The sequence below is a fragment of the Trachurus trachurus genome (assembly GCF_905171665.1).
Source record: "Trachurus trachurus genome assembly, chromosome: 4".
In the NCBI taxonomy this organism is placed as follows: domain Eukaryota; kingdom Metazoa; phylum Chordata; class Actinopteri; order Carangiformes; family Carangidae; genus Trachurus; species Trachurus trachurus.
The window spans coordinates 12,050,031-12,061,961 of NC_139898.1; the positions used below are offsets into that span (position 1 = coordinate 12,050,031).

The following is an 11,931-nucleotide window of genomic DNA, read 5'->3' on the forward strand; positions in this document are numbered from 1 at the left end:
AGTAGCTCTGACGCAATTTACGCATGTTGAGTACATCTCATATGTTAGTATTACAGTGCAGTAAATAATGAGTTGTGTATACTTGTAAGAGGAGCAGCAGGGCAACAAGAATATGCTGGGTTTTTCTGATAACAACTACTGCTAACAATTTGATTTTGTTATTTTATGGAATTTTGAAATAGATGGTGGTGCATTGCTATATCTGTCATTATTAGGGCCACGGGGCAAGCGCACCGGGCACTAATGTTATTGTGTGGATTTTTTCCTACATAATACTCTTCTTCTTCATCTTCTGGACGATTTTCGGTTTGCTACTAGTCCTACAACTCGAAGAGTTTTGACAATATCAAAACGTGCGGTTTGATCGGGATCCGTGTGCTATTACTTTTCTCAACAATTAACAATTTTTTTGCGACGTAAGTCAAAAACTGCGCAAACATTTGCATTGAAGTCAATGGGCCGGGCGAAAAAGAACAATCATTGGAGTTTTACAAACGTCTACTGCTCAGACATACTTTCACCTAGAGACTTAATTTGAACTTTAAACTGTAGACACAAGTCTTGTGTATTATTCCACGTTTTGATAGGTCATATAGTTTTTGATCAATCCCTGATCAATGACCATGATCATTTTTGGAGAAATTATGAGATTATAATGGGTGTGTATTGCACGGAATGTTCGTGTCAGAGTGCGTGACATCATTGGTTAGAGTGGGAGAGAGCCCAGAAAAATTCCAGAATTCTTCTCTTTTCACACTCAGCCCGGCCACAATTTAGGGGCTGTGTCCACCAAACGCGTTTTCAGCGCTGACAGCGCTCTCAGCGCTGCTTTCCCAGCGCTCTCTCCCTCGTCAGAATGCCGCTGTTGCTAGGTTACAAAACGAGTCCTCTTACACTTAAAGCAGATATCACTGGCACGGCCGTTTCGGCTAATGCTGCGTTCAAGGCAGGCTTTTGAAACCGTAAGTTACAGCTTCAAGTCACAACTACGACTTGGTAGCGTTCCAGGTAACCCGTAGCTCGTGTTTTTACCATCCTGTTGTCTGTGAAAGTTCCCTATAACGGCCACTCGTAACTTCCGACCCGTGAACTCGTACCAGATCGAACTGGTATGACTTCACAGGAAGGAAAAACACAAAGTACGAGTTTCCTTGAACGCACCATGAGTTAGCAGCCCCCGCCCTTGTCAGGCATCAATTGGTCCTCGTGCTACGTCACCACATTCACGCGCATCCATTGGCTGCACACACAGCCCTTCATGCCGTTCTCTCTTCTCATTGGATAACACTTGTATCCCACAAGGAAAATTTTCCCCTCGGGTTACAGCAGAGCAGAGTGACGGAGAGACTCGTGTTTAGGCTGAAATACTTCATGTAAGTGATTGCTGACGGAAAATAGGACTATTTAGGACTTATATTAACAAAAACATTCCACTGATATCTGCTTTAAGTGTTCCGGCCTTGTTTAATGTAAACACTACAACGAGTGTCAGAAATACACAACAGCATTAGCGGCAGCTTTTGACATGGACCCTGAGGTCGGCCTACCTTCAATACAAGTGTGGGTCATGATCACCGAGCCATGTCTCCGGTTGTGTTGCTGTCGGTAACGTATGTCCCGCCCCTTCTTGATTCTGATTGGTCAGTGCGGGGAAAAGTGACATTGACGAGCGCAGCGCTGTTCTAAAAGTTGAACAGATTTCAACTCGAAGCGCTCTGAGCGCTCGTCTCTTTTTTCTTTGTGGTATTCGACCAAATACATGTAGTTGTCCGGGTAAGACATTTCTGGCCACTGTGTGGGGTCATTGATCCAGTTAGATTTAGGAGGCTAATGGACATACCGGTAGATTGATTAATTGTAATTTTTCAAGATTGCGTGAACGGTCAGTTTCAAGGAGGGTGTCAAAATAATTACGAGACAGTGCTACAAAAGAAACAAAAAATAAAACATTCAAATTGATTGTTATACCCTTTTCCCACTGGTCAAAAAACCCGTTTAAACCTGCTAACAATCGGCTTTTGGTGGCAGTGCACCGAGCCGCGTTGACGCAAACGACTCGGCAAGCGACGCGGGTTAAAATCGGCTTTAATCGGCTCCGATCGGCTTGCAGTGGGGATGCCAGACCCGGGTTAACCCGCTAATTTACGTGATGACGTTGAGCGTTACATGCCGCCACGTCATTGCGCTGGTCGTGTCTCATATCATGTACCAAAACTTGGTACGTGCTCTGCTCTCTGCTCAGTATTGAAGCTGAGAAATTGTTCCGAAAAAAATTAAATAAGTCTATATTTCAAGCTTTTTTGTTCCGGAAGCTCCCAGTGTCTCAGTTCACTGCTCTTCCTGTGTCAGTGCAAATCACGACCGGCGGAACAATTTCTCATGTCGGGGCTTCAATACAAGAGGGACATTACAGACGAGCAGTATGGAGGTATTTGGATGTTTTTTGGTGTTACTTTTTGGACGAAGAAAAGTGGTATCCATTCACAACCATTATATGGACAAATACTGCTGCCAAACCCCCCCTGTAACTCAGAGAAGGCACGGAGGACTCTGAAAATTCTCACAGCTCTTAGTTGACATGAGCGCGAGTAGATAATGAGTGAAATTTGAATTTTGGGTGAACTATCCCTTTAACTTGAACTAGGAAAGGGCCACATGGATGAAACTCACTCTGGTTACACATAATACTCCCATCTCTAGACTGTGAAAAGCATTTGATGCTGGGATCAACAGAAATAAATTACAAGGGGGGTGCTTTTCAGGGTAGGGCTGTGTTGTTCTACTTGCCACGATGTGCACCCCTAATTAACTTGAACTAGGAAAGGGCCACATGGATGAAACTCACTCTGGTTATACACACTAGTCCCATCTCTAGACTGTGGAAAGCATTTGATGCTGGGATCAACAGAAATAAATTACAGGGGGGGTGCTTTTCAGGGCGAGTGGCAGGTGGAACAACACAGCCCTGCCCCGAGAAGCACCCCCCCTGTATTTCTTTTCGTTTGGGAAAGGTAGCCTACTTGAAAAAAGAAAAAAATAGAACATGATTTGCAAATGTAGGACTTGAGAAGAGAGTTGATGTTAAGTTCCTGTGAATGTTAAGTGCTATTGAATGGTAAACAGACAGTCAGTTGTTGTAATGTTGAAGCAGTTGAGCTAGTGTCGTGTCTTACAATGCGCGTGGGCTGCGTGTTGGCCACAGTGAAATCACGCCGCGTCGTTGACAAATTGATGGAGACATGTGATATTTTGTGTGTTCAGAGACGTTCCTGGCTAAACAAGACTGAATTCTATTCACAGGGACTTTAATGGGGCGGGTGAATCAACAACTGATTTAAGTGATAAAATTGTCTGGGGTAGGACCCAGGGGGAGTAGCCACAATGTGGAATAAAAAATATGACCAGATGGTTGTCTGTAGACATGATGTATCTCTCAAGTCTAGGTACTCAGTAGAACTGTCTCCAGCACCTTGGACATTACACTGGCCTGAGCTATTGGCCTGTAATTATCCTCAGCTTCCCCACTTTATCTTTAATAACAGGCACTAGCACAACGGAAATCATAGAGTAACACTCCGTGAACAAAAAAACCCGTACAGTATAACACATAGCCACCAGAGGGCACATGGCTAATACTGGCGAATGCTATGATCCACTGGTATTGACTACAGATCAATATTTTTGTGGTTTTCTTTTTATTATTCAAAGTCTGTGGGATTAATCACTGTTTTTCCATCTCTAGATTAGACATGTGACAATATTTTGCTCACAAATCATATCTGTACTTGTCATCTTAGTACTGAGTCGCTGTTTTGTGGATCTGACATCCGAAGGATAAGAATGTTAATATTAGACATTTTTCTACCCAGAAGGAATAACACAGATTAATTTTAAACTCTGGAACTCACTTATCAGGAATTTTCTGACTCACATTCTTCATCTGGACAGAAATAGATTTTGAGTCATTTTTATATCCTACAAAATGAAAGAGTGTCATGGAAATATTCTATTAGCAACACCACCACTTGAAAAAATCCCAGTAGTTTGCCAAGAATACAATAAACATTAAAGACAAAATATGATTCAAACAAACTCTTAGTGCATTTTATTAAGAAAACAATGCCACACATTAGTCTACAACAAATAATGAATTAAGGGCTCCTCCCTCCTTCTCCCCAGAGAAACGAATGAATGAGCCTAGTAATCCCCCCAGGAGGTTTGCACGCCATTTTCATCAGGTCTGCTCTGTCCGCCAGGCGGGTTTGTGAGCAGACTATCACTGTTCTGGGGCTGGATCCAAACTACATCCACTGATGCTTGGAGAGGCAGAGAAAAGACAGGAGAGGATGGTGGACGGACAATGTGGGTATCAGACAGTCATTAGGGCTTTAAAGGTACCGGGGAAGGTCCTTCTCCACCACCTGGAAAGAAAGCAAGAGTAGGCCTACACTTTAGCATGTATTGTAAAGGTAAGTGTATTAATAACACCTGGAGAAACAACACACAGTATGTACAGCCAAAATCTGTCCTTATGAATAATAATGACAGTTTTTAATAAAAGCTCACCCCATGTTGCAGCCAAATGAGGACTCCATTTGATTTTGGTGTTTTATTTATTCATATTTTCAATCCATCTTTGTTTTTGCTTGAACTTGTTCATATTTACAATACAAAACTGTACACTATGCTATAAGTGGTCACATAAAAAATAAAGTTAACACACACAGAAAAGGAGAGTAGTAAATGAAGATGTTTGTACATACACTTGGATCATCCAGGGGTCCATATCTCTTCACCACCTGCCCCTCTCTATTGATCAAAAACTGAAAACAAAGGAAACATAAAAATCTAAGTTACTGTTTTTAAGAAAATTATAGCTAAAATCATACCATACCAACAATGTGGAGAATGACAGCTTAGCAATGATGACACAGAATAGTAAACGTTTGCCCTATCAACTTTAAATATATAAACTTTGAATCAATAAAGATTTTAATTATTTACCTTGGTGAAATTCCACTTGATACTACTGCAAAAATGAAAGTACATCATGTTAGAAAATGATCATTCAATCACTAGTTTGTGTACCATTTTGTTGTAGTTCCAATATAGTGAATAAACATGTCCACACAAAATCAGTATTTGATAAGGTGGTAACTGCTACGCCTTCTCTTTACCAGTGTTTGTCACTTACTTTCCAAGGAAGCCTCTCCCGTTGGGCTGCTCCTTCAGCCACTTCCACAGAGGGTGAGCACTGGCCCCGTTCACATCAATCTTACTAAACATGTCGAACCGAGCATTGTAAGATTCTGCAAACTGCTTGATCTGAGTTTCATTGCCAGGCTCCTTCAAAATAAAACAAGTGAGAGATTAAAAGAGAGGTGAGTATTAGTCGAGTCTGCAGCTAGTCTTAAAGTCCTGTATATATAGTAGGCTATATGAAATTATACAAGAGAAGAAAACTACTAAATTAGTACTCTTGGTTTAATTTACAGCAGTGTGATGCAGCTTTTCAGTTGCACAACAAAGAATACGATACAGGGTCTCATGCGGATTGCTTTGTTGTTTCACGTGTATGTAATGCAAATATTCATTCTCAGGCCTGTCTGATCATGCTGCTTTAACAAAACACTAGTGTATCAGCGTACCTGGTTCCCAAACTGGTTTGAGGGGAAGGCAAGGATGTGTAAACCTCTCTCAGCATACTTGGCGTGCAACTGAGTAAACTGAGAGTAGTTTACTGGGGTTTTGCCTCATTTAGAGGCAACATTGGTGATGATGACAACATCCCCCCTGCAAACACAAAGATACATATCCACAGTGTTTTAGCTCTGGTGGACTTGTAACTGAACACTAGAAAAAATGATAGGAGGTCACATATAAACTTACCGGTATTTTTCGAGGGAAACCACGTTACCATCAATATCAGTCGCTGAGAAGTTATAAATAGATGTGGCTGTCTGCCAGTCCTCTAGTGGGGTAGACTGTTTGGGGGGAAGAGGGGGAAAAAAAAGAAAAAGAGTTCAGACGTTGGAGTTCACATCCAAAGAGCACAATCCAGTATGAGCCGACAGACTCAAATCTATCCTGTTGCATTAGATAACAAAGATGGAGCACCAATAATGAGCAAATACAAAATGGAAATCTTTAAAAACTCAAATCATTCACTCCAAATCATAACACGGTTTGGGTTTGTTGGAGTATTTGAATTTTTGAAAAAAAGAAAAAAAAAAAAAAAAAAAAAAAGAATTGTGACATTCCACCAGAGCTCCAGTCCATACGTAATTTTTTCTTACCATAACCTGCAGCAGGACAGAGAACACGACAGTGGACCCTAAGAGACGCATGACTGCCCCTCAGTAAAGTCCTCTGAGGGCAGAGTGCAGTCAGATCTCTACAGTAAACCACTTGGTGGACTCAGCCTCACCCTGACTGATGAACCACGATCCCACCACTGACAGAGCTCAGTGTCCAGCCTCCTCATGTAAAGGGAGCAGGTGATCATTAACAGAAAAGATAGAATCTGGTTCTCCAATTGGTCCCTCTCTTTTGCTCCACAGACTCCTTATAAAAGCACATATTTGGGTCATAGGAAGTTGAGCTCCATGTGGCCGGGGCAAAGAGCAACAGTCTGAAGAAATGCATACCGGTAAACCCATTGCATAATGTGTTTAATATCAGGATGAAAAACAAATAGTTACATCAGTGAACTGGCACAAGTTACAGCACACAGAACTCCCGACAACTCATTCTGGTATAAAACCCAAAAACATTGTTCATTCGACCAAATGAATTTGGGCAAACAGGTTGTTTTAGTCTATTTAACAGGTAGAGAGTTGGTAATAAAGAGTGTAGCTACCCAGGCGGCCAGGCCTGGTATTTTTCCATAACATAGTTGCTGTAACACGTCTGGTGATACTGGAGGACCTGCCAGGCATGCAAAGCATTACACAACAGATTGAATGAACAACACGTTTTACACAACAGCTTTGATTTAGGAGATAACTTCCCAAATGTGTGCAGAAATCATGCATCATGGCTTTTCGTTGTAAAAATGGTTACAGTTTTTAATGGTTGAAACTACCATCATTTATTTTACCCCAGTAGCCTACAGTATATAGGCTATGCTAAACTCTGACATACTTCAGTATTTTCTTTGTAGGCTGTCATACCTACTCAAAAGTTATAAAACCCCACCCATAATGTTTATACTTTATAGGCTATAATATCGATACTTAACTACCTCACAGCTTGGTATTCTTTTACTTTAGTGACACACGTTCTTCACCACTGATGAACATGTTGGATGGTTGTAAATTGAAATAAACACTGCCCACTTAATTAATAGGGTACAATGTAGCAGAACCGTGCTAACGTGGCCTTGTGTTATTAAAGCCTTTAACGTTACAGTGGCTGTTCTTGTGTTTCAGATTGATAAACTGTTATCAGCCGACTCCAGTAGCAGGAGAGTGATGCTTGAAATGACCTTTAGCCTACTACTCTTTTCCCCTCACGTCTTCCATAAATACACAAGTTCAAACTAAACTGTCTGTGTGCACACTGTTAAAATCGTGCTCCCACAGGCTATCAGATAAGAAAGTTAACTGCATCAGCAATTCAGCACCAGTCGAATAAGGCTCTACACACTTTCCGGGTGGCTTTCCCCTTGTAAGAACGACAGAATGAGGTTGGTCCTTGTATCTTATCCAATCGCCTCGCTTCGCTTATTTTAAATGAATGGTCGACAGTCGCAGTCAGACATAATACGGACACCATGTAGCCTAAATCACAGTAGGCTACCACTCGCACTCCGAAAATACCGTATGGTTTAGGCTACGTTACCGTTGTGGATAAAACAAAGTACAGTACCATCGCCAGAAGTCCTACTCCACTGCTCGCCACGGCCCCAAATATGAAAAATACATATAATGGTCTCATTTTTGTTGGGGTGGAGAGCACATACAGATCAATAGCTATATTGTGGCTGCTGCAGACTCCGCCCTGCCTGCAGCTTAGCTTTGTTGTGAAAGGCACCGGGTGGTCAATAAAACCCTGCAGGTTATCAGTTATGACTATGAATATTAATATTTCTTCTAGTCTCACTACTACTACAACTATTATCATAACGATTTTTAAAATGTATTAGAAATAAGAGTTATCGTTATTATTTTTCTTTGTCAAACTCCGCCCACACAGTACCGCTCAGTCGGTTGACGTCATCAGACTGCGTCGGGTAAACGAAAACGTGCGGTACGTCGTCCGCCGAAACAGAGTGATAAATTAAACGAAAAATATATATTTCTTCATTAATTTTAAAACAAGAGGTACAGTTGAGACGGGATGGATGACGAAGAGGAAACATACAGACTATGGAAGATCCGTAAGACCATCATGCAGGTGCGTAAAGTTTGGGTGTTTGTTTGTATTAGCTTGTTAGCTTAGCATGGGACTTGGCTGAAACAGCGGGTCCTGCTCTGTAACGTTGGACTCTCAATTTGTTTTTAGTTTTGTTTTTCAGTTATGTGGGGTAGTTTGTATGTGGTGGTCCGACAAGCTTTGCTTGCACATTGATATTTAGTCAGTGTGTTGTGGCAGCAGCTCACCCAGAGGAAGTGTTTGTACAGGCAGCAACTATGAGACTTCCAGCTTTAGTTTCAGGAAGCGCTGTATAATGTACTACAAAACCCGTACATTGCCTTTTTAACCCGCCTTTCAGGTGGTAAACAGCCTCACTGTAAGCAGCTTTAGTCCGCTCGTTTAGTTATATTGGTTTGTTTGATATACTCTCTGACTTTGCTGCCTTCAGCTGTGCCATGACCGAGGCTACCTGGTGACACAGGACGAGTTGGATCAGACACTAGATGAGTTCAAGAGCCAGTTTGGAGACAAACCCAGCGAGGGTCGGCCGAGGCGCACAGACCTCACTGTGCTGGTGGCACACAACGATGACCCCACCGACCAGATGTTTGTTTTCTTCCCCGGTAGGTTCACATGATCCACCATCAGATACTGAACACTTGATATCCCTCTGTAGAAATGCACAGGTCACCATGGAGTTAAGATGGGACCAGCACTATAACTACCTTAGTTTTCGACGTCGACCGACTCTATATGGTCCATGTGAGCTGCCGGTAACTGCAGGGATGGTGTATAAAAACAGACTGCCACCATGCTGGACACATCCCCCAAATATGTGTATTACTCACAATATGTCTTGCAAAATAGTAAGACAAAACATCTTAAGGCTGGACAGGACACTGAGTCACATTAAGTTAAATTTAAGTAATGTTATATATAAACATCTAGAGCAGGGGTCTTCAACGTTTTTCAGGATAAGGACCCCCAAAATGATGGAGATATGGACCCCTGACTATATTGTATAAAATTGTGTTTCATATTAAACTGTAAACAGGTTTATGCATTGAATACTAAGCTATTCACATAATACACAGGTTCATATATTCATGTTTTTATTTTAACTATGGAATCTACAGTGAGTAGGGGGCCGTCCCACTGCCATTTATAAACAGACCTTGTTAACTGATACCAATGCCAATATCAGCAATGTCTGTCGTCTGCATGATAATCATGCAGACAAGCTATATAAACTGACGTTTTTATTTCAAACATAAAAGTGGAAATGAAAAAATATTTCAAAAATAGTCTAATCAACCAAATATTTTGCAACCCCCCTGTAGTACCTCCACGGACCCCCTGTTGAAGACCTCTGATCTAGGGAAACAACTAGGGAAACATCTAGTTTAGGTACATGGGAGTAAAGTCACACATGGTGTACCTGCTGGCGTAAAGCCATTAACTAACTTACCTTTGACGTTGTGTTTATTTTATATTATATGTGCATCTTTGTGATATTATGAAGTAATACATTTTTCACTTTTCAGAGGAGCCCAAGGTGGGAATCAAAACGATTAAGATGTACTGTCAAAGGATGCAGGAAGAGAACATCACTCGAGCCATCATTGTTGTTCAAATGGGCATGACACCCTCGGCCAAACAGGTAAAACATGGAGGACATGCTAACGAAACCTCTCTTAGACTCTATCAAGAGGAAAATACATGTCTGTCATTGTCATGTTGCTGTTTTCATTTGTGGTTAATATGTATATAAAATATCTATGTAAATGTGTTTTAACAGTCTCTGGTTGACATGGCACCCAAATACATATTGGAGCAGTTCCTACAGCAGGAGCTGCTAATTAACATCACAGAGCACGAGGTAAACAACATGGCAGCGAGTCCACTTTATTGTTCCATCAACTGTATACTTCAAAACCATCTTGCAGGCTCGGTCTCAGATGGACATTTTTGTGTTTGATGCATTGTCTTGTCTTTCTTGTCTTTCAGCTTGTTCCAGAGCACATTGTTATGACGAAAGAGGAAGTGACTGAACTTCTGGCAAGATAGTATCCTATAAAACTGCAGCTGATTTGCCTAAAGGGCACAGTTTAGTTGTATCTTGTGTCTTTCTAACTGTTAGAAAATACGTTTTTGTTGCTCTTCCTTGACATTTTTACCTCAGTAAATTAAAAGAGAGTCAGTTGCCGAGGATCCAGGCCGGGGACCCCGTGGCTCGCTACTTTGGCTTAAAAAGAGGACAGGTAAGACATCTAAAAGACATGCGCTACCAGCTGAGTTTGTTTTTCTAATGTTTCTCTGAGACACACAACTACGGCGTGTTGTCAGTAAAAACCGTAAAAATTAAAATAAAACCTATTTGGGGTTTTAGCTCTCCCTGCACATCCAGGTCTCTTTACAGTGTCTGTGTGCTCCGACAGGGAAGAGGTGAAAATTGATGTGTCAGCCACGGAAAAGATTCCTATCAGCAGCACCCGGGTGAAATTGCAAATTTTTGCCCTTTTCCTGCTGTTATATATTGTAGAGCAGACACACTGTTGACACGCCTGTCACCTGTCCACCACGGTGGTGAGAAATTCATTTTACCACTTTGCAGCACTCTGCTGCGTCTGTGTGTGGTCTGTAAGTACACGTTATGATGATGTTGCTCATCGTAGTTGTGTGTGTCTGCGGTGCGGACAGAAAGGGGAACTCAACTGGCGATCGAAAAAGGGGTCAAGTAGCTTTTATTAGCAAGTTTGCACATTTTCAAAACCTAATTATGCTGCTGACAGTGTTATTACAACTGATAGCTGATAGTCAACTGAACGTAACAAAAGTTTAACACACTGCACCAGACAGAATTATTTGCATGTGACAGGAGCTTCAATTGTTCAGTCCGGTGCAAATGTCTCTCGAATGACTGTCAGTGAATGTCGACATTGTCTGGGTAGTTGGGTTTTGCCAGACTAAACTTTTTCCTGTTTTTCCTCAACTTTACCAGGTGGTAAAGATCATCAGACCCAGTGAAACCGCTGGCAGGTACATCACATACAGGCTGGTCCAGTGACACACAGGTGCGTTCATTGGAATCAGCGTGTTCATGGATGGCGCTATCATTGATCAAAATCAGCATGTTGATGCGTTTGATAGATAATGTCAATCAGTCAAGCAAACACTGTCTGAGCAGCCAAAACAAATGTGTGTTCGGAGTGGACTAAGTGTGAGCTTTAAATTAAATAAAATATACTTGATTTCTAGATGTTCCTCTGGATCAACAGTTACGAGGACCAGCGAAGGAAATAGAAGATATTACACCTGTCACCACTCATCAACGGATTATCCTTCTTTTTGACTTGTTTTGTTTAGACTTAAATATTTGATGTAAGAGATTTTGTAAAATAAATGATTCAAAATGGAATTCGCATGTCTCATTGAGCCGATGCAGATATTCACATAAACATAACATTTGCATGTAAAACAAATCGTGGCGGTTATGGTTTTAGACGCCTACCTTCTTTTTCCTTTTGAAAGCCATGCTGCAGCTGTCGTAGACTGGTGCGTTTACGACTGGCT

The 11,931-nt window shown here is 41.5% G+C and overlaps 2 protein-coding genes across 5 annotated transcripts; one reads left to right on the forward strand and one right to left on the reverse strand.

Annotated features, from left to right (window-relative positions):
• Nucleotides 1-4,090: 4,090 nt before the first annotated feature.
• Nucleotides 4,091-7,986, reverse strand: gpx4a (glutathione peroxidase 4a). Of its 3 annotated transcripts, none has more exons than XM_083970868.1 (7): nt 7,870-7,983; nt 5,890-5,984; nt 5,649-5,793; nt 5,195-5,346; nt 5,005-5,029; nt 4,764-4,823; nt 4,091-4,421 (listed from the first exon to the last, which is right to left on the reverse strand). In XM_083970868.1, the coding sequence occupies exons 1-7, from the start codon at nt 7,936-7,938 to the stop codon at nt 4,389-4,391; spliced, it is 579 nt and encodes a 192-aa protein (XP_083826994.1). In that variant the 5' UTR covers nt 7,939-7,983; the 3' UTR covers nt 4,091-4,388. The 3 variants fall into 3 exon arrangements, with proteins under 3 accessions (XP_083826994.1, XP_083826996.1, XP_083826995.1); XM_083970870.1 differs by lacking the exon at nt 7,870-7,983 and adding an exon at nt 6,297-6,475; XM_083970869.1 differs by lacking the exon at nt 5,005-5,029 and having other exon boundaries at nt 4,764-4,848; nt 7,870-7,986.
• polr2eb (RNA polymerase II, I and III subunit E, b) lies at nt 6,618-11,769 on the forward strand. 2 transcript variants are annotated; one of them, XM_083970872.1, is made up of 8 exons: nt 6,618-7,687; nt 8,807-8,981; nt 9,903-10,018; nt 10,157-10,237; nt 10,366-10,424; nt 10,541-10,619; nt 11,360-11,432; nt 11,617-11,769. In XM_083970872.1, exons 2-7 carry the CDS (start codon nt 8,963-8,965, stop codon nt 11,423-11,425), a joined length of 420 nt encoding a protein of 139 aa, XP_083826998.1. In that variant the 5' UTR covers nt 6,618-7,687; nt 8,807-8,962; the 3' UTR covers nt 11,426-11,432; nt 11,617-11,769. The 2 variants fall into 2 exon arrangements, with proteins under 2 accessions (XP_083826998.1, XP_083826997.1); XM_083970871.1 differs by lacking the exon at nt 6,618-7,687 and adding an exon at nt 8,123-8,397.
• The last annotated feature ends 162 nt before the right edge of the window (nt 11,770-11,931 follow it).

What these genes read in the sequence shown, in the direction of transcription:
- polr2eb (XM_083970871.1), top strand. Translation starts at nt 8,341, where the DNA reads ATGGATGACGAAGAGGAAACATACAGACTATGGAAGATCCGTAAGACC. An exon ending in TCCGTAAGACCATCATGCAG is followed by an intron (nt 8,398 to 8,806) that starts GTGCGTAAAGTT and finishes TGCTGCCTTCAG; the next exon opens with CTGTGCCATGACCGAGGCTA. An exon ending in TTGGCTTAAAAAGAGGACAG is followed by an intron (nt 10,620 to 11,359) that starts GTAAGACATCTA and finishes CAACTTTACCAG; the next exon opens with GTGGTAAAGATCATCAGACC.